General features: G+C 30.5%; 1 protein-coding gene across 3 annotated transcripts; it reads left to right on the top strand.

The window, feature by feature from the left end:
• Positions 1 to 122: 122 nt before the first annotated feature.
• LOC134712325 (F-box-like/WD repeat-containing protein TBL1XR1) lies at positions 123 to 23,148 on the top strand. 3 transcript variants are annotated; one of them, XM_063573767.1, is made up of 15 exons: positions 123 to 600; positions 942 to 1,053; positions 2,917 to 3,062; positions 5,189 to 5,342; positions 9,521 to 9,653; positions 10,256 to 10,394; positions 11,554 to 11,617; positions 13,973 to 14,070; positions 14,721 to 14,781; positions 15,853 to 15,974; positions 16,537 to 16,611; positions 17,942 to 18,069; positions 19,006 to 19,171; positions 19,736 to 19,837; positions 20,665 to 23,148. In XM_063573767.1, the coding sequence occupies exons 2-15, from the start codon at positions 996 to 998 to the stop codon at positions 20,689 to 20,691; spliced, it is 1,473 nt and encodes a 490-aa protein (XP_063429837.1). In that variant the 5' UTR covers positions 123 to 600; positions 942 to 995; the 3' UTR covers positions 20,692 to 23,148. The 3 variants fall into 3 exon arrangements, with proteins under 3 accessions (XP_063429837.1, XP_063429838.1, XP_063429836.1); XM_063573768.1 differs by lacking the exon at positions 14,721 to 14,781 and adding an exon at positions 14,603 to 14,663 and having other exon boundaries at positions 124 to 371; XM_063573766.1 differs by lacking the exon at positions 14,721 to 14,781 and adding an exon at positions 14,603 to 14,663 and having other exon boundaries at positions 125 to 600.
• Positions 23,149 to 25,083: the final 1,935 nt, after the last annotated feature.

Raw genomic sequence — 25,083 nt, forward strand, 5'->3', positions numbered from 1 at the left:
GCTAATATTTTATCTTGTCAAACCCGTTCGAATGGGTCAAGTCCAGGCTTACGTCATTCATATATACAGCAGTAAAGCGCCTGGTAGTATGCAAAATATTAGAAGCTTCCGCAGAAGAAATCTAACCTATTTTATTTGATTGTACGTAATAAGCGGTGGTTAACCAAATTACACAGAATTTTTTTAAAATATGAAATATTGGGATATTGAGATATAAGCCATATTAAATGGAACATATGAGATTTCTTTTTATGTTGATCTCGCACTATTCATAGAAAAGTAGTTCTTTGATTGTTCCGCATACGTCGGCATACTTCGATGATCGAGGAAATTCAATGGAATACACCGGAGACAGTTTTCTTGTTTCAGGAGTAATGTGAAGTGTAGTTTATTGTCTATACTATTATTACATTCATCTTTATCGACAGAACTCGAATAACATTAAGTTTTGGTTATTAATTTAAGGAATACTGTTCATTATAATATTTTATTTGCAATTGTTTCAAATACAGTCTGTTTCACAAAACATATTTATTGACTTTGCGCTTGTTTGTGCATATTTTCATTTGACAGCCGGATTCGTTGTTTTATAGTTTGCTGGTAAGTGTTTTAATATGTATTATATTTAATAACTGTTGCTAAATTGATACTGTTCTGTCGTTTAAATTGCTTTACGACACATCATCGTCATAAATAACATTGATAAATAGAAAGCTTTCGATTTTAGATCACATATTTTTAAGAAGTACGGAATTTACTTTGAGTTTAGTGCAATGACATGATCAATTTTGAATTAAAAACATTCAGTTTTCATTTCTGTAAGGCGATTATAGTCTATTCCTGTAATGAGCTTTGTGATGATAGGCCAAGCTATTTATAGTCTGTTCCATATTTTTCATTTTCTATAGTCTGTTTTATAATTGTATTACCTTTTGCTTCAGGTAAAGGTCTGCAGTAAATGACTCTTATTTAGAGACAGTCAAAAGTAACAAGTCATGAGCTTTAGCAGTGACGAAGTGAATTTTTTGGTGTACAGATATTTGCAAGAATCTGGTAATTATCTAAATTTTTCTCCAAATTTGTTTTCCATTAATACTATATAGTTCACACGGTAAGTACTAGGTACATACATGAACATATGACATTCGATAAAATCATACATGTACGTGAAGTAATAGAACATGAGATAATGAATTACACTAACTAATCACTTCTCTAATACCAATAGCCTGACTACATTTGTATCTACTGTTAATTATTTATATATAATTAATGTAACCTAAAGCTGACATTACATGTTGAAGCATGCTTCAAGTTAGGCCAATAAATACATACTTGGTTCCTGTCTCCTTAAAGAAGCATACATGTTGGATAGGTAAAATAATTTTACATATGATATACTGCAAAGGAAAATTTCCTGAACTCTTAGTATATGTATATAAAATGTGTCAAGTACTTTATACATGTACAAAAGTGTAGTCATGAATTTTTTAAGTACATACATGTACATGAGGAAATGAAATAAACAGAATTTAGCTGAAAACACGTCCTCACCAATAACAACCAACATGTTCATAGGTACTTTTATTTGAAAAAAGTAAATGAAACATTTTAAAATTATGAAGACTATCTGAAACGTAAATATGATCCGTATAAGCTCAGTTTGATACCCTGCTACACAACGCAACAACTTCTGATTGGAACTATGTTTTGACAACAAGACTGGTTCACACATATTTCAGAGGAAGTGAGTTATTTGTGAATTTGAAGACAATCCAACTTGGTCTTACAATGTTCATGTAAATGTAGCTTATGGTCTAAGGCCATGGAGAAATAATTGATGGTTTCCCCTAACCCGACCGGGTCATTTTTTAACCGCCGGGTCATTAAATTTTATTGCAAAAAAAAAAAATTATAAAAAAAAATTATAGTTCCACTATAGAAACAAAACATACAAATATAAAATTATGTATGGTTACTTAAAAAAAAAATGCCTGCCTGACGGGTCTTTAAAATTTTCCCATGTTAGGGGAAACCAACAATTAATTTTCCAAGGCCTAAAGTAAATGTAGGTGTGGATGCAAAGGCATATTCTAGTCCAGAATGGTACAATGTATGCATGAGACTATTTTATTACTTTTTTTGGCAAATCTGATATGAATTCAATTTATTTCACTTGTATAAATTAATAAACAAGATTTAAATTTAGAACAACAATTACACATTGCAGAACAGTATGAACCACAGTATATTTAATACCCATATATAAAATCCAGATATTCATTGCATTTCATCACATTTGATTTACACCTAAGAAAAAGAAAAGGACATGGGTATCTATCCCTGACTCAAAATATGTACATGTATATGCAGATCAAAAATACACAATAAAAGCAAAGGGACAACGCCTATATTGGTGTAAACATGTTCATCTGAACGTCACAGTGAGGCCTTTAACATGGAGCAAAAAAAAACTCATTACAAGTTTAAGACCACCCTATGCATTTGAGGAAAGCAAACGAAAGTTGATTAGTAGATACAGTTGCAATTCATTAAATGTACATGTATAGTACAATCATGTTATTTCAAGGTAAAACAGGCTGTCACAAAGTTTGACTTTTACATATCATCTTTGACAAGTGTGACTGTCAAGCGTACTGTAATAAATATAATGCTCCACATTGCGCTACATGTACTTTGGAACCCAAGGTGGACCAATTTGATAAGAGGCCCAAAATCTAAATTCACGGTTTGATAGTTAGCAGGTTAGATTCAACATATCAAAGAATCTGGCCTCAAATTTTAACTTCTCCTCTATCATCTCATCAAGTGCATTTACATGTATATTTACCATAGAATATAAGAACTTGTTGATTGTAACTTCTTTAAACCTAATAATAAATTGTATTTTTAAAGGTTTTGTGCACTCAGCCTATACTTTTGGAATTGAAAGCCATATCAGTCAGTCTAATATCAATGGAGCACTGGTGCCACCAGCGGCATTGCTGAACATCATTCAAAAGGGCCTTCAGTATACAGAGGCTGAGATAAGCATTGCAGAGGTAAATACTATAGATTTAAATGGTTACAACAAATTATGGAATAACTTGATTATGTAAAATAGGCACACTTATGGCTAAAAATAATCCTCATCTACATTTTAATAAAAAAAATAATTTTAGAACAAATTAGAGCCTAGATATAAATACAATCATAAACTTTTGTAATCATGGTGGAACTCAGTAAACTGACTCAGATACAAAGTATTTTAACATTCAATGATTGCCTTGATTTTCAGTCCGTCCTTGTTAAATCGATCAGAATCTTCTACAGTTTGACGAGTTAGTTGATTGTTCACAATTTATTTTTCTTCACTTAAATACAGAAATGTATATATCTTAATGAATTAAGAGACAAATACTAAATTTTTATTTTAAAATCTATTGCATTTATCATCCAAATTAATTTGTGTTAAAAAGTACACATTCCTTCAAGTTTTACTCAGATTTGATGAAATAATTCCACTATAAATTTACCAAAAAATTAAGAATTTTAAATGATAATAAAAGTGTTGAAGGTATATTCACATCTATATCTATTGAAAAGGACATGTCCAGGTCACAACAGTGTCATGTCAGCAAATTTTAAGCTATCATATTTTCTTTAATGTTAGATGATGCTTCAGGGCAAAGGTCATGTAAATCATATTAGCTATGGTAAACATATTCACCATGGTTTGATGTTACATGTATCACAATAAGTTATTAATTTTTAGATAGTTTTTCTACAATGTATCTGTCTTGGAAGATACTTTATAGAAATCTGTCAGCATAAATATGTCTAATCACTCTCACATGTCTTTTTTATGTTGGTTTCCATTCATTAGGTTTAGAATTTCAAGAAACATTTTTTATTGAAATAATTGAATATTCAACCCTGTATAAAAAAAGGAATGATTATGCATACTCAATGATATTGTTGATGTCATATTAAAAAGAGCAGCACTATATGGATGTTGAATATCTGGAATGTACACTTTGTATATATTTAAAACTTCTAAAATTTGCATCAAGTTGATAGTTAACCTGAACTGATCCTCATAAAATTTGCTAAAAGTTAAATGATTTAAACCCGTGTCGAGGTTTCCCCCTAAACAAAAATAGACATGTAATTAGGACAAAAGTGTTTCCTTCATCTGTCAACTTGATAAGTTGACATTCTTTGAGTAGCAGCATTTTTTCAAAGTCTCATTTTTTTGTCAGCACTGATCATGGAACAAATCTACACAATCAATCTTCCATTACATCTTTACAAATATTATACATCTGTGTGGGAAAGTTTGACTCTTCCTCAGACCAGTATCTTGCTCTCTAGACCTATATAGAAAGTAAGATGCTTTAATCCTAGTTCCATGTAGGACTACATTGTGCACTTACAACTGATTATGTTTCCATACGTACGTCAGTGATCTGGTATATCGGTATTCCAGCTACAATACATCAAGATGTGTTAATATAGTAGTAACAATTCACTAACTGAGGTCCATCCCATATATATTACATCTAAAATTATGGGTATTTAAACTTTTTTCCTGGTTTGCCATAGGTTAAGACGTTCACATTACTTAAATTTAACCTGGATTAACTTAAGCAATTCTGGGTTGAACCTAGAAAGTCCCAGATTAGAATACCACAGTGTGAATGAATATTAGGTATTTTAAAAAAGTAGTTTATCTAAGTTCACATTTACTTACAAGATTGTCAAGATAAAAAGTAGAATGACCATATAATTTGCTTGTTCTGACTTACATTTTTAATCTTCTCCACATTACTTTTCACTTGACCTGCTTTTAATAACATAATTATCTAGATTTTTCACTTGACAATACACATGTAGTAAGAATGTAAGTAATTGCATCACTATAAGAAATATAGTTTGGACTATGACTATTCTTTGATCGATGGGCTTGGATGAATTGAGATATTGCAGCTTGTAAATCTTTTTGTGTCTTTATCCATTTAGTACTTGCCAAGGGTAAATAGATATCTGTGAACTCATTTCACGAAAAATCTTATGAGAAAGAAGATTCATTAACATTTCAGTATAACTTTCCTTCAATTTTTATCATAAGATTTTTTGTATGTAAAACGAGCCCTTTGGTTAATTTCCATTATTATTTGTTTTTTAGGATGGATCTGAGCGTTGTATTGAGACATTGTCCCTTATTGATGCTGTTATGCCTGATGTTGTGGAGTCCAGAAAGCAAGCAGCCGTAAAGACACAGAATGTAAAGTCAGAGCCAAGCAACACAAATGGGGAAGGAGAAACATCACAAAGTTGTAGTAAGCACATTTTGTCTTCTTTTAGTTCTGTGATTGTATATTCTATTATTGTCAGAAACGGTTAAAATTATTTTGATAATTGAAACTGTCATAACTATAATAGTAAAATTTATCAGACTGATTTCTTCAAGGTTGTGATATTTTGAAAACTATTTAGTAAGATAGATATTTTTATCAACAATCCAGACATGACTCCCATCCACCACTGCATTTGTAATATCATATTTCAATTGAAAAAAATAATCAACTTGTGTTAGTTTTAAAAAAAAAAACAAATAACAAAAAATTAAAACATCTGTACAGTTCCGGTCCAATTTTTACCATATCCATGCAATTTAATACATTTTGGTCTTTTACATTTTATGTTGATGGCAATTGTTAAAATATGTAAATGCTACCCATTGTGTACCTGCTGCTCTTGTCATCAGGAAACTTGTTTCTGTCATGTTTTGTTCATTATGAATAGTTGTGAATACAATGTACCAATATATTGATTATCAGACTACTGACGTCACTTGGTGTTAGCTGAGTTTATGGAAGTACTCAATACAATGATCATTTATATATATTATTTATTATATAATGTGAGAATTACAGTATTTTCATTGTAAGTCGTTCGATTAGATTAGGACTCTTTAGTAGTGTTTGAAGTTGTAGGAGTGAAAATGCTGCACACAAACTACATGTAGTTAGCAAACTAACCAACCACACCTACATTATATAGTTATGTTGTCTTATTAGTCAATAATACAGTCTGTTGTATTATTGGGAAGAAGGAATAATAGATGCTTGCTTCAAAATTTATGTCAAGGAAGAATATAGCCTAATTATATATTGCTATAATATTCTACAGACCAACACTTTTCTCTACATGACTTCATATTTGAAAAAATGTACAAGTATCCTACTAGATCTTACCAAAATTTAAAAAAAAAATATTAGTTATTTTAAAATAAGCAGATGTGGTTATAGTTACTGAGTTACTGGTATGATAGTTATTGAGACAATTCTTCACCAGAGACCAAATGACATAGAAGTTAACAACTGTAGGTCACTGTGTCAAAGTATGGCATTCAACAATGAGGAAAACCCATTCTGCATAGTCAGCTTTAAAAATCACGAAATGACATATATGTTTACACAGCAATTCAAGCGAGAAAACTAACAGCCTGATTTGTGTATATATATAACACAATGAATGGGGAAAAAAATATGATTCACCAACAACAAATCATGACAAAAGCTAAAACTAGCTTGCTGGCACAAAACCATCCCCATAACATGACCTATTTTACAAGAAATTCATTAAAATTGGAATGGGAGGGTATGAAAATATGAAATAAAACCTTATGTTTATATATACAATAATTCATGACACTGCTTTTTGTCCTGTTGAGTCAAGTTTACCTGTAGTTTGGTCAAAGTTCAGTTCATTTTAGGTTCATTGGTCCTTGCCATTGGTTGTATTATGTTGATTTATTGAATAGAATATCCAATACATTATGATAGCCCCCTGGAGACATATGTTAAGTGTAGGTGAAGGTCACTGAGCTATATCCAGATGTTATTACCAGTATATGATTAATATCTCTGGCAGCTGTCCAGGCCAACTATAATGGATTAGTCTATTGTTGGGAAAATCCAAACAGGATGAGGGAAACAGTTAAAAATCTATAATGCCTAATACTGGTTGTCAGACATGTTTATCCAGGAGAAAAATCTGTAGGTGGAGATTTGACATACAAAATAATTTACATTCATTTATGCAAGATTGTAAAATGAGACAGGGAAATTGGTCATATATATTTTTTTTAATTATGCAAGATAGTCTTATGTTAAAATGAATTTTCAAAGGTGACTTTATAAATATTAAAGGAAGATTTTAACCTGGTCTTAGCTAGATTTGAAAATAATCCTTTAGATTTAGAACAAAACTATAATAAGATGCATTTGGAGTTTATTCAGATATTAATGAGTCTATGAAATCCTGAATTAGGAAGTGATTTAAATATTTTATTTTTAAGATTTTTTCATGGAGAAATTTTGATATTAGTGTTCTTTTGATTTGGTCCTATTAAAATATATGTAGGTACATGAAGATATTTGATATACACGTTTGGGATTAAGATTAACAGGTTGCAGATAACACTGTATTTGTAAAAAAAATTCCATCAAGCATCAATTTCTTTTTATTTTCTTTCCTTTTTTTAATCAAGGACATCACATAATGTATCTTATTATTTGAACCAGAAAAAAATGATAGGTTTCAACATAATCAATCATCTTGCAATACATCTGTAGATCAAAGAGCTTAATTAGAATCAGGAAAAGTACTTATTGGAGATATTAAAATGGAACCATCACCTGTTATACTACAATTTTATTTGCCTGATTGCTTTCCTAGCCAATTAAATAATAGTTGGCAACATGCCAAGATTGAAAGAATTCTCCAGTCATTTGACCTTTGCTTTTTGTATAGATAATAAGTACATAGCAAGTAAACAAGACTAGTCCAAGTAGTTTCATAGGGAAACATATATTAGGTTAGAAGATTCCATTTATATTGATTTTGTGGGTTTGTTAGGTTACTGAACTGCCAAGCTGTACAAAAGATGTATAGTCTATTTCACATAACTGTGCAATGTGGAAAAATCAATGTATAGTCTATTTCTAAATACCACTAAAGATTAATTATTGACAAGCCAACTTATAGTCTATTTCTTATTTTGGTTAATTTATTTCTTTTGAAGTTGTTGGAGCAATAACTTTCTTTGTTGAAAATTCTCTACCTGATATAATGTTAGCTGAATGCATAATTCAGTACTATTTAAAGTCAGTGCCTTTGGGCTAATTTATTTCCACCTGCCTGACTTTCTTCAAAGCATTTATTTTAAGGTATATTTTGAATCAATACAACAAAAGAAACATCTTGCATGCCTCTTAAATATAGCTTGCAAATTATAGGAAGTTTTATGATCTTATTCCCTCAAAATACAACTGGTGAAATGATACATGTATTACTGATTTTCAATAAATTTTCAAATGCACTTAGTGTGTTTTAGAAAAGCCTTGATCTGAAAATGTTTAGATTATGTTGAATTAGAACTTTATCTAGAATTACTTTCAAATGAAACTAAATACAAGTAAATTTTTATTTGTAAAAAAAAAATCAGTTTCAAAACTCTATGAATTGTTATCTTCGATAATGAAAAGTAATTGAAATAATGCAGTAATATTTTTTTACTAGTCAACTTGCTTATAGAACTTCTTGTCGGTCATTACATTGCCATTGTTGAGCCCCATAGCCCCCTTAAATTATAAACCATAACATGTAACTGTTTTAGTTTCCTATCTGTCCCTATCTGTCTTGGAAGTGTATCAGTTGTCAATTTCTGAATGCTTTGTGGTTTTGGTCATTTTGTGGTAAGTTGTGTATTGATCTACTGCTCCAGTCCAGTTTGACCTACAGATTACACGGCCATTGAACTTACTAAGTTTATTGTACTTGACTGGGCTTGTTTTTGTTGTTCTTGTATATATTGATCTGATTTTGGTGTGAATTTGCATTTTGATTTTGATCACTTCCTTTTGATATAGCTATATGATTCCTGGAGGTTTATTTGTCCTTTCTGCAACAACATGACTAAAGGCATAATAAGTTCAATGTTATTTAGACAACAATATTTTTATCAGTTGCATACATGTATACCTTACATGTATGTATCTCAACTCCATTATTTCCAGGTAAACCAAAAAAATTGTATGGAGATAGATTATGGTTTGACCTTGTCAGACATTGTTATTTGACCTTGATTTCCCAGTCTAGTGTAATTTTTCATGACAGCCTAGCTAGGTCAACAATATTTGATAAAGAGACTGGTTGTAAGAAGATTTTGTTGATCTGGCATATTTCATATGGCTGTGATGTCAATTTTTGTTCCTGTTTAATCATTAGTGATTATGAATTATACCTCAGCAGTATTTGTTTTCTGGACCCGGTTATGTTTCTGACATATATGTTTTATGTCAACTGCTTACACCAAAACAATGCAAGTTGTCCTTATAATTAAAGAAAGCCATTTGAAATTTTCATTCCTAAACTTACCAGGAAGACAATTATTTATTTTTTATGTTCAAGTTTGAATATTCACTTTGCCAAGTCTTTACTTTTATTGCAGCTAATCACACAACAAACATGGAAGTAGATGGAGGAGTAGAAATTCCAAGCAGTAAAGCCACCATATTACGAGGACATGAGTCCGAGGTTTTCATCTGTGCTTGGAACCCTACAAATGACCTGTTGGCTTCTGGGTAATTACACCAATTTATTTTAATCTTATGGGTGTGTCAATGAGTTAACTCCTAGCTGCTAAGCTTGCACAAGATAATTAAACTATCTTCATGATATCAGAAAATTTTTGTTTGGGCCAATGAAATATTGGCATCACTCATATTAAACTACCTAGTATCTTTTGCCAAAAAAATGAATATGGATATACTATCAAAGATCTTCAATCAACAGTGAGTTCCTTTAATGATGAAACATAAACAGACAGCTACTGACAAGTTTAGGAGCTATAATCATACGGAGGGGTTACACTAATTTTTTCAAGCACTAAACCCTTACAGTTAAATTTGATTAGTGAAATAACAAATCGCTTAACTACATATACTTTAAGTAAAACTCTGTGCAGAATAGGTGCTTTACTCTATGATAATCAAAACTCATGTGCATCAGAGAAATCTCCAAGTAATGAAAGTTCTGTAAACATGCTGCCCTCTGATATATAATGCTGCTATGTAATTGTTGAGCAATTAAAGCTCTATATATTAATATAACCTGACATTTCTTTTCTAAGTCTATCTAATATACATGTATCATTAGAATGAACCTGTTTGTAATATTTTGTTAGGTCAGGAGACTCGACAGCCAGAATCTGGAACATGAACGATAACAGTAATAGTGCTAATCAGCTGGTTCTGAGACATTGTATACAAAGAGGAGGCACAGAAGTCCCTAGTAATAAAGATGTAACATCACTGGATTGGAATGTAAGCAATTAAGCTCTTCTTTGCAAGTGAAATGGTTTAAGTTTGCTTATTATTAAATGCTTTTTGTTGTACCTAGATATATAATTTAGAACTACATGATCATGCACTTAAAATTCCTATCTGAAAAAGACTATTTTTGATAGTTTGCATTGACACTGTGATAATACTTGTATGTAATGAATATATTGGTTTTGTTATCTGTCTGAGGTCACAGCAATGACTTGGGATAGATAACAGAATCAATCTATTCTATTTACACAGATGTAAAAAATATCACTTTATTGATGTCTTCACTCATAAACCATTAAACATGTTTAAACAAATGCAGTCTGACCTTGACCTTGTCAGCCTTTCTCTCAAGGTGTTTCTCATTATAAGTTTGAATAAAATAATTAACTGTTTCAATTTACTGACATCTCTGTTTACTAAAGAAGAATCACAGAAGCACTGCTCATTAAAATTTTGCATTTTGTATGGTTATTTGTCAAACCTGCCACTTTTGGGGAGAAATGAAGAACAATTTGTTACAATTAGGTTACTTAAATAGTATATAAAAATATACCACAGTATGAGTCATTCAAAAATCTTACCACGGAAATGTCAACTAACATATAAGTGGATATACACCACAAATTATAGTTTGGCTGGATACATTTGTACTGAATAATAATATGACTGTTGTTAATAGTGTCAAGGTCACTGTTGTCAGTCAGATATGAACATAGCCATCAGCTTTCAATGTTCGTTTGTGGTGGAACAGTTTATAACACAGATTTTATTTAAATGCCAAATAAAGCTGTATATAATTTTGAGATCACGAAGCATCTCTGTACATTTTTTGTATAAATAAGCTATGTGCTATTGACCATTAGAATTTTTAAAATTTCTATTCATTTTATATGAACATGAATTATTGAATTAGTTTTATTTTAGATTTTCTTGAACTTTTATAAATGTAAGAATACATACCTGTACAAAAGTTCTGAACTGGTGTTGTCAAATTTTGATATATAATCTGATATAAAAGTAAGCAATGTGACGGTTGTCTTGTATGTTTATTGTCTGCTCTTACTTTTCCTTTTCTTCATTAGAGAAAACATTCTGGTTTTGTGTCTTTTTATATTTGATTACTTCTAAAAGCTGAAACAATCTTTTACAGTGTGAAGGAACGTTGTTGGCGACTGGTTCATATGATGGTTATGCTAGAATATGGAGTACAGATGGTTTGTATAAAAAAAAAATATGCCTTTTCATGTTCTGTGTATTTGTGATAGGTATTGGTTGCTTGTTTCTTTCTGTCATACTTCTTAAAAACTCTTTAAAAAAATAAAGAGTCTGAAAGATTGAGTTTATTATGATTTTAGTGATTTTCTGTAGGTGCGTATTATGTCTGTTAAAATGGATGAGTTAGTCATGCTTATATTTATTTTAAACTGGAGTATTGCACCAATATATAAAAAGAAGCTTATTTTAAGATCCAATAAATAGATCTAGCATAAACAGACCTATAAATCATCGGTGGTAAACATCCGTTATTGGTTTTAAAAGTTTTTAGTCTGTGAAATAAAATACAACCCACATGAAAAATGTATTTGGAAATTTTTCATTTGTAGATCCGGGTTGTATCTGGGTCATTATTATAATTCTGTTAAATGTCGTACTAAGTGGGACAATGAATCATACTTTTACCTGTGGTGTAGTTTACCTTTGTAATATTGTTGACTTTTTATGTATGAATGATTTCAATTTAATTTTATCAGCTTGTATTATCACAAAACTTTCCTCCAGGAGGAATCCGTGACAGGAATATAAACAGAAAACAATTAATATTTTGAATAATGGATCATCAGAGGATTGTCTGTTTTTATCATATTTATATAATTTTACTTATTGAAATTAGTCCATTAGTATTAGAATAGAGTATTCAAACACATATATTTCTGGTAAAGGACAAAAATGAAGCATACAAAAAAAAGCATGCATAAATAATTACAGTTTAAATACTAAGCTTCATTCAATAAAGTCACATTTGAGAAGTAAAAAATAATGACTCTAGTAGAAATTTAAGAATTTTGCAATCTTGGTAATGTTCAGAAACTTTTCTTTCCAAAATATATTGATCAATAATTACAGGCTTAATCAGGTTAATAAAGGCACTTAACCCATTTCAGCTTTATGGTACTTGAACATATGAAGAATTTTAAATTTTGCAATTTCCTGATACAAAAAGAGACCATTTTTTTTATTGATTACTTTATGCACTCTCTAGTTTCATGCTGAGTTCTAGTACAAGAAACCTTTAGATTTGAAAAAAAACCACTTCAGTGATAATAGAAAAGATAAGTTTTATAAATTGTTACAACAGTATTATATAAATAGTTACATACTAATATGATAACAATTACATAACGGATCATGTTTGTCAAGGGTAAAACAATTGAAGAGATTATATTTGTCAAGGTTAAAACAATTGTGAAGTAGGTTCATCCTGTACAGAGTACACATTCATTAACATGATTAAGGGTTAAAAAATAGCTATGTTCAATGAAAAACTTAACTTTATTAATAATGGCTAAGTACTAGTTTATATTGTATGCATCCTAATTAGAATCACTCCCCACTTATCATTTTTGTAGTTCATGTTTTGATGCAAAGGAGAAATGGAAACTTTGTTGTCAATTCTATATCAGTTATGTTTGATCTTAAGTTTTAAGGAACATAAAAGTTTTGTTGTAACAATCCATTATAAAGAACATAGAAATTAACCAGTTACCAAGTTTTGACATGTTATTATTATTGTTATAAATCATGTTGAGGATCCATGTCAGAATTATATCATGTCATAGGGAAGGAGTTTGTCTGTTTTCTTGGCATTTATCCCTCAAGTTTTCCAATGTTTGTCTTTTGTTTTAGTTAAAGAGTGTAATATGTAAGGGTATACAATGCTGTTGTGATGTTTATTTAAAGTAGGTCAGTTTCATCTGTGTTGTGTATAAGTAAACAAAATTGCCCTGATGTTCTGTAACAAACTCTTCTTTATGAAAATGTTTGTCAAGGTCTTGAAAACAGTTTTGGAATGCATCCATTTTGGCACTATCAATAGATACACTGTAAACAAGTGATAAACTGTGTAGTTAAATTAGTTCATTAGATTATTTATAACTTTACTATATTATTGTTTTTTTCCCTAATGGTATATTTATTTTATTTAGTCTTGTCTTGAGCTTGCATCAGCTGCATCAACAATTGTGGTTATTTTACAATTACAAAACATGTCATTAGAATAAGGAGATGTGGTATGATTGCCTATGAGACAAATATCAATGAGATATCAAATGAATTGAATGTTAGCAATTATAGACCACTGTACCGTCTGATTTATATACAAAACAAGTATGATGTAGAACAACAAACGACTACAGGTTTACGGGCGCCACTCCTGATGTTGATGACAATTGAGAGCATATGTTTAAAAAAAGATAGAAAAAATGTATAATTTTAAAGTTAGCTGGCTAGATTTAAGAATAAAGTTTTTCTTTATTGTCTACAAGCTCATCAGATATTTTGTTTATTTTCAGGTCGTCTTGTTAATACATTAGGTCAACATAAAGGTCCTATTTTTGCCCTAAAGTGGAATAAAAGAGGGAATTATATCCTAAGTGCTGGTGTAGATAAAGTGAGTATATATAAAGGTCACAAGGTTAATGATATTGAACCTTTTATAGTCTGAATGTAATTAGGAAGCTGAGTTTGTAGTTATTTATAAGTGTGATGAAATCAAGGACAATGATATTATTGGACATCACAATACAGATGACTCAGCTGCAGTTGTTTTCAGTGTGTGTAACAAATTTCTCTTGGTATTTATTTTATTAAGAAATCATATTCTAAATTTGTTTTCATGACTAAATCAATTATATAACATCAATTAAAGGGTATTATTATACTTTTTTGCATGCTGTAGATGTAGTATGACCTGTGATGGAAACTTCTCTTTGGTTACTGCTCTCATGATTTCTAGTTCAATATTTTCTTTATTTTTAAATCAATTAAATGGTTGACAAAGTTTACACCATACTATCATCTCATTATATTATCAAAATCATCAGTATCATTTTTAAACTTTTTGCATGTTTCGAAAAAATTATTCCTTAAATTATGGCCTTTGAAATTCATTTCAATTAAAAATGGCCACTTTGATTTTTCAGACGACAATAATATGGGATGCTAGTTCGGGGAATGCTACACAGCAATTTGCATTTCATTCTGGTACGTATCCTAGTTATAAGACTTTTCACTCTTTCTTTTCTTATATCTCATTTTCAGACGACTATAATTTGGGATGCTAGTACTGGACATGCTAAAGAACAGTTTGCTTTTCACTCTGGTATGTATTGGACAAAGAGCTTGGATGAGCAAGATAGTTTAGAAGTCGATATCAGCATGACAATTTCTTCAATATATAGGTTTTCTGACATTTCCCTGTTAATGTGTAGATTTTAATAGATAGCATGATTAATATTAATGCAAAGTACAATATGCATTAGATTGCTGAATGTAGAAAAAGTGGCCGAACTGTTAATTAAAAAAAATTGTATGTGTTAAACTTTAATCAAAAATAGTAATTAGACATAAACATTTATATTGTGAGAAAGTTTTAAAGAATTTTTTTTTGCAAGTAAAGAATATAATTGAAGGCATTGTTTCAAAATTAATGATAAAAAAAAGGGCAAATGAGCAATCACATTTTAAGCAATCAGTGTGGAATGCTTTATGCAAATTTAGATTTGTAGCTTCATATTAAGTTTATTTGGTGCGGATATTTTGTGACATGAAATATTATATTGAAGAAAATGTCAAAAATAGCACAGGTGTTGACATGGAAAAAGAGAGTGATTGATGGTGGTTGTTGAGAATGCTTTGATGTTGTTAGAAGGGATATGTTTAATGCATGTCAGTGTATTGTAAAATAATCTTGTGTAGTTCCATGTAAAATTAAAGGTAATTATTATAGCATGTCCCTAATTGTTCTACAAGTAGGCAGTTATTGATAGTGAGACTAAACTGAGGTATTATTCAGCAAATTTGGAAAGAAACCAAAATATTTTCTGAAGGCCAAGTATCAAAACTAAAAGCCTTTTCTTGAAAATCTTGTTCACTGTCAGTCTGACAGAATTTCAATTCTCAATTTTATTAATATTGAAATATTCATGAAAAGAATTCACACCATGCAAACAACTAAAGGCTGGGAAATACAAAAATTAGGTGCTTGGATGTTCTAAATTTAACATTTTAACATGTTATGTCTGATAAAAAACAGAACAACTTTCTTCAAGGGGATATTTGTGTGAATGTTTATTCAGATTTCTTTATATGAACAAAGGGAAAGAACTTTTACTGACCAAATTGTTGAAGGGATATTGATATCTTTTTCAAAATTGATTTATTTTTATAACAGCTCCTGCGCTGGACGTAGACTGGCAGAGTAACCAAACATTTGCATCATGTTCAACAGATCAGTGTATCCATGTCTGCAGGCTAGGGATGGATAGACCAATGAAAACATTCCAGGGACATACTGTAGGTTTATTCTTTACAACTATTTATACATTTCCCATTAAACTGTACTATATATACTTTTTGGCTTGCTGATTGGCAATAAATGAAAAAAATTGCAGCTTGCCTTAAAAATTTTTGAAGTGTTCATCATAAATCTTGCTTAGACAATTGTCTATATTTAGACCAAAACTTTTATTTTAGCATCAAACAAAGACCGAATAAAACAATATTTTACTCCAAACAGTTTTTAGCGTTTTCACCATTATAAGTTAGCAACACTTCATTGAATTGAACAAGTTGAATTCAGATTGTGTACTTAAATGTAAGACTAATATTTATCTTGTAACCAAATCTGGTAGTTTAGTCAACCAACAAAGGGAGATGACTCATGATATTTATAATATTCAGATTACAACAAAGGAATTTGCAAAAAAAGAAAAAGTTTTTTTCTGGGGGGGGGATGAAAGAAATAAAATCATGTATTATTAAAACTGGATCCATGTTACAATGAACAGTGTATTAGTTGATTTGTTTATGATTATCCAGCTTATAATATTTAATATGTATTTTTTTTTGTCGACAGAATGAAGTTAATGCTATCAAATGGGATCCTCAAGGGCAGTTATTAGCATCATGTTCTGATGATATGACATTAAAGGTTGGTTATTTATTGTTTTAATCACAAATACAAGCAATATAGTGACAACAAAATGTTAGCCTGACAGGAAATTTTACTCTGAGAAAAATTCATATGACCCTTTCCTAATTTGTATAAATACCTCTTGTTTTGTGGCTAGAAATAGTGCAGAAAATCAAAAAGAAATATAGAAAAATAAAACAAAAATTCTGCACTATTCATAAAGGTATAAGCCTGGTTAGATATCTTTCTTAAAATTAATCACAGAATAATACATTGGCCTTGTTTTATATTATCAATCATGATGTGTATAGATTATATATCAGATAAAGATATGTATGTACCTCAGTCCTTGTCTAGCCAAAAACCTTATAATGTTTGTAAAGTTTCATCTTTCTGAATATGGCATGTTTTTACTATCCCATTAGTGACCTAACCTGTTACTGTAAACCAACCTATTTTCGCGAGCGATTAATTTTCGCGACTTTCGCGAGTAGAAAAATAACGCGATTATGTCAATCTTTGATCTTTCCTTAATATATTTCATCAAGTAAATCAAATAATCACGAAATTAAATAGCCGCTAAGTGGTCAAGAAAGAGTAAAACGCGAAATAAAGTATCCGCGAAAATAAAGTTGGTTTACAGTATTTAACAATACAGTGAAATTTGTTCTTTTTCTTCTTTATTTTTACTCTATTGTAATATCTGCATAGGTCATTGCATGTGAATCACTCAGAGTTCACATGTACATGATTTTGTCAGTAGTTGTTTTACTCACAGAAAGTTTCCCAAACAGACAAGCAAACAAATATTTTATTTCCCAATCATGGCGCCAAAAATGAGCGGAATAATTACAGTATAAATTTTCAAACATAATGTAAAGTAAAACAGCAGCAGTTTAATGTGGTCTTTGGCCTGAAATTTAGCATAACACAAAGGGGTTTGGTACTGGGTATTGGTGTCCAATAAAAAAATTCAGAATCAGATACAAAAGAATTTATTAACTTTCTGTCAATATTCAGGTGTTTGGTTGTAGTTTTAAATATTTGAATTTAGTGTGTAGTTGAAAAATCAAAATTGGAAGGTTGGAAGTATTTCATGTGAATTGATGTAATTGCAATGTTTGTCTATCCTTACCTTCACAGAGTTGATTTATTGTTGATTAATCACAGTTGATGTGTTAGTGAAAAGCATTGTCATATGAAGTTACTTCATGTAAGCATTTAACTAATAACAGAAAAATAGATGTCAAATTGAGTGTGAATGGTTTTTATGGTTGAATACATCTTGTAGTTGACAGTTTGCTTGTTGTAAAAAGTCCTTCATACATATTTAATTTTATTATTTCAGATATGGAATATGAGGCAGGACAGCTGTGTTCATGACTTACAAGCTCACAGTAAAGAAATCTACACAATCAAATGGAGTCCCACAGGTCCAGGGACAAATAATCCTAATGTCCCACTTATATTATCCAGGTAAACTATTGAAATTACTATCCAAACAATAAAAATCAAACAAACTATTTCAATGCTTCAATAATTTTATCACACAATAATATGGTAACCCATGATTTGTATATTGACCCTTTTTTGCATCCATTGTATTTAGATTTATGCTGCATCTGGCTGACACTGAATTCCAGTTTGCCAGGATTGCCATAATAAAAATGAAGTAAATTGATAGTGTCTGTTGGGTCTTTATAACCAGGGACCACAGTGTCACATATATATTGGAAGTTACTTGTAAAACAGTAAAGAATACTTTTCAAAATTTGTATACATATTTTACTACTACAGCCCTTTTAGATTGTGAAGACAGTTCAGTAACCTTCTTTTCAAGGAAGATCAAGGCTTGATTATTGTTGATATGTAGGGTCATATCTCAGAAAACCTATGGACAGGTGGAACTTCATTGATAAAATTTGTAGAGTACAGATGAAATAATTGTAGTTTGATTTGGGTGACCTACATTTCATTCTTCAGCAATTTTTTCATGTTTATTGTTGAAATCCGTCTTGGTATATACATATTATTTTTTTTACCACTTCATGGAAAATAACGTAAAAAAACAGTCCATTAGAATTATCTTTCCTTATATTACTCACTTGCCTGGATTATATCAAGTGTAATAATAAAACTCTAAAATGCAAGGTTATGGTTCATTATCTTAAATTCTTGATGAGATTAGATTGCAGGTTATAAAAGAAATGTTTTTTCCACACATGTGTAAAAAAAAAAGAACATTTGAAATATCTAGTGCAAAGTAGAAAATCTTTTTCATATTTATTGCTCATGAAAAATGAGTTGACCTGGATTTAATTGGTATTTTGAGTAGTTGATTTGACTTATACAACACATTTAATACAACTATTTCCATAATATTTAGGTAACAGGATGATTTATTTTTTTCAGTGCTTCTTTTGATTCCACAGTGAGGTTGTGGGAAGTGGAGCGAGGGACATGTATCCACACATTAACAAAACATCAGGAACCTGTATATAGTGTAGCTTTTAGTCCAGATGGCAAATATTTAGCTAGTGGTTCATTTGACAAGTGTGTTCATATTTGGAATGTGCAGGTTTGTTAACACATATTTATATTCATTCATCTGTGTTTTGTAGATGTTCTTAAAAGTATATCATACTGACACATAAATTACATTTCATTTATTTGTCCTTGTATAAGGATTTCTTCAACAAAAACCTTTCAATAACACACAAGATTTTTAACCATTATATAAAAAAAAGAAGATGTGGTATTATTGCCAATGAGACAACTATCCACAAAAGACCAAAATGACACAAACATTTTAACAACTATAGGTAACCGTACTGCCTTCAACAATGAGCAAAGCCCATACCGCATAGTCCGCTTTAAAAGGCCCCGATAAGACAATGTAAAACAATTCAAACGAGAAAACTAATGGCCTTATTTACATCAAAATATGGAACAGAATTGATCAACATTGGCATTGTGTTGATTTTGAAGTTGAGTTTCTGTAATGCAGAAAAGTAGAATGCTGGACTAAATGAAAACCCCCTAAAAAGTTGCAAGTTATTTTACTATACCATGAATGCTGTTATAAATCATATCTAAAAGTAAATATTGAATTGTTTTATTGTCATAATATTTTTATTTACAGAGTGGATCTTTAGTGCACAGTTATAAAGGCACAGGTGGAATATTTGAAGTATGTTGGAATCACCGAGGGGATAAGGTTGGAGCAAGTGCTTCTGATGGATCAGTAAGTATATTGGAGGATTTCTTTATTCAAATGTGTGAAGATTTTGTCTACAGTTTTTCACATTAACTATGACCATAAAAGTCAGCTGTAAGATTAAGGATGTTTGCTTGTCATGTTTTGGAATTTTTGTTAGATTTTCTGAATCCTCTGTTTTTTTTCCATTTAAATGCCTTTAAAAGATTTGCCCATTGACCCCCAGTTTTCTTTCTATAAATCTTGTACATCTATAATGATAAGCCATCTGTAAAATTCTTGTAAAATTTTAATTATTTTTTAATAGTTTTTGAGAACTTAAACTTGTCAATGATAAAGCTATGAAGTCAAGAGAGAAAATTTTCCCAACAAAATTTCAATGGCTAATACCTCGAAAACAAGCACATTGGCCTATATTTTTTTTTTTGCTCTTTTGATTCCTTTAATAATAATCACCTATCAATGTGTACTAGTGTTTTGAAAATCTTATTATTTTGAAACTGAGTAGCAAACTCCCATAAACCGTTTTCCTTGGCAGATATTTGAAAGTTTGATTTAGATTTATGTGTATGAAAGGATCATTAGTGTGTCTTCACTAGTTTTGATATACTTGAGTTCTGCTATCTTTTCAACACACTTGTCAAATATGTGATTATTATATCTTAAGTCCCTTTATATTGTGGTAGAGTACAAAATAACACTGACATGTGCAATCAGAACATTCCTAACAAACTACGCAAGCTACAAATAAACATCACAAGGTAACAGACGGACTTGGTACAAACACCAAGAAATAATGAAGATTAACTGTTTTAGAAATCATAAGAAAATTAATTTACATTTTTCTTTTGCAGGTGTTTGTGTTAGACTTACGAAAGTGACCTACAAATGGATAGTACGAAAGCTACCTCTATAAATTCTTACTAAGACTGCCATCAAATGGTTTTTAAAAAGTGCTATATCAGAGGTGTGAATATTTTTAGAACTAAAAGTGCAAAGGCTGTGATACTTACAAAAAACTTTCTTCAAGAAAGAAGCACCTGTTTGGTGGTAAAGAAAGGTCGGATGGAAAGAGAAGGATGTATGGGACCACACTGTTATCGTGCAATACAATCCTACATCAGATGGGGGAAGATCAACTTCAGCATAATGGATGTTTTGTCATGTCGATATTGTCAGTAAAGTTATTTTGAATCGAGTAGGAGGAAAACTCCTCTTGTGAGAAAGACCATAAAACACTATATTCAATCAAATTTTATTTTGCAAGAAGAATATCAAAAGAGATTTTTGAGTTGTGATTGAAACATCATACTTTTTGTGCCATTATAGAAGTTACTGGTAGTACAAAATTTTGTTATTATAGGGCACATTTGTTGTCAAGTTATGTGTTACATGTTGTTTATAGAAATGTACATCTCACTCATCATTGTTTGAACACCTGATTGGAAAGACAAATCTAAGACACATCTTTCTTTGAATTGCAAAGGCTTGCAGGTTATGAGTTGTTGCAAGTTCCTTTTCCCTAAATGATTGAATTTGATATTGAAATATTTTTTTCCTTGTGCATGCTTTACAATTTGCTATTTTAGTTACTTGTTTTGATTAAGTAGACATTTCTAACAAGTTATACATAAAAATGTCTATGATTTATGTGTCTGAAACAGAAAAATGAATTTAAATTTTTGAAGGAGGAAAATTTTGCATTAATTTGAGAATCATGTTTTTGGAAGTCTTAGTTTTTCCACACTAAACTTGGTGATTTTGAAAACTTTTTATTCCACAAATTTCTTAACATGGGAAGAAGGGAAAAGATTAATGGCATAATAAGTTGACATCAATCAGGGAATGTGTCTGATCTCAGGTATAATGTGCCATACATTTCAGGTTCTCATTTTGTGTCCAACTTATCTAAATACATTTTCATTAGAAAACTAATATTGTCAACAAATACTGTATGGCTTAGGAGTCTAATGATTGTTAAGTCCTTTTTTAAGCAATAGTGATTTTTTTGGTGATAGATATTTATTTTCACATTTTAAAAAACACCAGAATTTCAACATTGCTAAAAGAAGTGGGTTAGCATCAGAAATAGATTTTGAAGTGCAACAAGTTCACATGATGAGATTCTTGACACTTTTATTTACAACCAAAAAGAAGTTTATTATATCATTTTATTTTTCATGTCCAAGGCTTTGTTCTAAACTTGTGTAATGAGCTATTAATTGTCAAGGATATCAGTAAATGAACATAGTGCACTTCTTAGATTGAATCAGATTGTTGTTGAGATGTTGGGCTTATTTCATTACTTAAAGGCAGCTATTCTTGTCAAATCATACCATCATTTTGTAATACATATAACTTGGTGTTAAATTACTATTTTTTTGGCATTATTCTAGGATTTATAGATAGTAACCCTATTTTTCAGGGTAGATACTGTAAAATTGTTACTTTTTAGGACATTTATACCATATAATTTTAAAATCTCTTAATAGGAAACAATTTAAAAAACCCTTGTGAAATTACAATTTTCTTTATGCCATAAAAAAAATGGCTAGCAACTAATACCTGTATGGTAATGTTGTTGTACAAATTTAATTTCATTGATTCTAAAACTCTTACAATAGCACATAAACCTGCATGATAAATTGCTGTTTAGGTCACGAGAATATTATGTGAGGTAAATTCATCTATCATAGGAATCCACAGTTAGGAGATATTCACTAGAACTGGTGGGTTTTTTTAAAAATCAAAACAGCTTTCAAAGGGATTATATTTGTCAATATAAATAGAGTTACATAACAGTGAATTACATAATTGTATAGTCATGTTAAAAAGTTTTTTTTTCTGAAATAAAAATGGCAGCTATCATTTTCAATCAATTTCAACTTCTTTAGGTATTTTTGTTTTATGCTTGGTTTTTTTTGGCATAAAAATATTTAATCAGGGGAAAACAAATGAAAGTAAATTGATGTTTTTTGCTTTAATTTTTTTTCTTCAAATAGAAAAAATCTATTTTGTTCATAAATACAGAAATCATGATACGTATGACTACTAAAAGAGTTTATTTAAGCTATTATTTTCATTGTTTTAAATGATATACAAGACTTGTGTGGAGGTATGGCTGTTGTCTCTAAATGTTTATGAATGTTTGTTGAGTGGATTGTATGGGATGGATTGGGAGGGGATGTGAAAGTATTATAAGGGCTAGGGTTGGGATTTGTCCTACCAAGTCAAACTTGGGACCTGTGATGGACAAAGATAATGTAGAATACATAGCAATTATTGTTTTGCCCTAGGGTGTTTATTAAAATGTCTGTGAAAAACAGATAAAATGAGAATATATTGTTTCTGTTATTCTTAGCTTGCATTCAAATGATAAAGCATACATATAAGTTGAATAGCACCATAATGTAAAAAAAGAAAGGTTAATATGCTGAAACAAAACAAAACAAAAAAATGCATTAAAAGGAATCTTCTTGATGTTATTGATTTAGATGAAAACGAACATTTAAGCTGAGGCAGTTTTAGAAGACTGCTATTACAAAACAACAGGTTTTAGACTTGCACGTCCATAGAAGCAATTTGAGCACACAGCTATTGCACAAGATCAGTGATTTTGCCTGCTTGTCCAAAGAACAACTGGAGCAAACAGTTATTACGCATTAAAAGTTTTTTTTTAGCTCATGGCCAAAGCAGTAATTTGAACAAGACTGCTATTACACAAAATCAGTGTTTTTTGCTTGCATGATTGAAGAAGAATATTATGCCCCTGCCGTAGTAAAGGGAACATCAAGTTTAAGCCTTGTTCTTACCTACATACCAAAATGGATATCCTTTCTCAAACTTTAGTTTGCCTCAACCAACTGTTTTAAAACTTTATCACAATACCAAAAATTTTGGTGGCTGGAATTGGAAGATTTGCTGTAATTTATGTTTCCGTTCTCTAACTGAAGGTTGCCTTAACCAAATACTAGGAAACTTGAACACAATGCTGATAACCACAAAACACAGATCAAGTTGGAATTTGTGAAGCATCACTTTTTCTATGTCCCATTCAACATTGTATGAAAGCAGATGCCCATCTGTTTTGCATGACCAAAGCAGCAATTCAAGTAGACAGCTATTACACAGCAAATGTCTAAAAAGTTGATTTCCTTTATGATTAACCACATAACGCAGATCAAGTTTGAATTTTGGTGGCATCACTTTAACATTGCTAGAGTTATGCCCCTTTCTAGATGGAAAATTTTTTTGGTTTCCATTCTCTAACTTCAGTTTGCCTCAACCAAATATTATGAAACTTAAACACAATGCTACTCATTACCATTAAACACAGATCAAGTTCAAATTTTAGTGTCATCCCTTTAACCTTTCTATAGTTATGCCCTTTATAATTGGATAAATTGCTGAATTTTAGTTTCCGTTCTCTAATTCTTGTTTGCCTCGACTAAATGTATTGAAACTTGTACACAATGCATAGTTTATATACCACTAAACACAGATCAAGTTTGAATTTCAGTAGCTTCACTTTAGCCTATCTAGAATTATGTTTCTTTATAAATTCAAAAATTGCTGAATTTGTTTGTTTCTAACCTAAGTTTGCCTCAACCGAAAGTGATGAATACAATATGTATTACCACAAAACAACAATTAAATTCAAATTTTGTTGGTGTTACATTCACCATTCTTCTGTTATGTTCTTCTAAACCAAATGAGAAATACAGGTATATAACACAATCATTTAATACACTAGATATAGTTGACCTATTGTTTATAGTTTCTAAGAAAGACAAAACTAAAAATTGACCAATGAACTATGAAAATGAGGTCAAGGTCAGCTGAACCATGCTAGGCAGATATGTACATCTTATAATCCTTCCAATAAACAAATATAGTTGACCAAATGCTTATAGTTTAAGAAAAACAGACCAAAGCCAAATACTCAACACAGCAATTAACCATGAAAATAAGGTCAAGGTCAAACAAAACCTGCAAGACTGACATATACATCATTAAATATTTGCATACACCAAATGTAGTTGATCTGTAGCATATAGAATTATAAAAAAGGCCAAAAACTTAACTTTGCCTACTGAACATGAAAATGAGATCAAGGTCAGATGTACCTTGCCAGTTGGACCCAAATGGTCACCTTACAATCATTCGATACACCAAATATAAAAGATATATTGCGTTCAGTATAAGAAAACAGACCCAAACACAACAACTTAACTATTAGCACTGAACCATGAGGTCAAGGCCAGATGAACCAT

Source organism: Mytilus trossulus, chromosome 3 (assembly GCF_036588685.1).
Source record: "Mytilus trossulus isolate FHL-02 chromosome 3, PNRI_Mtr1.1.1.hap1, whole genome shotgun sequence".
NCBI lineage: Eukaryota > Metazoa > Mollusca > Bivalvia > Mytilida > Mytilidae > Mytilus > Mytilus trossulus.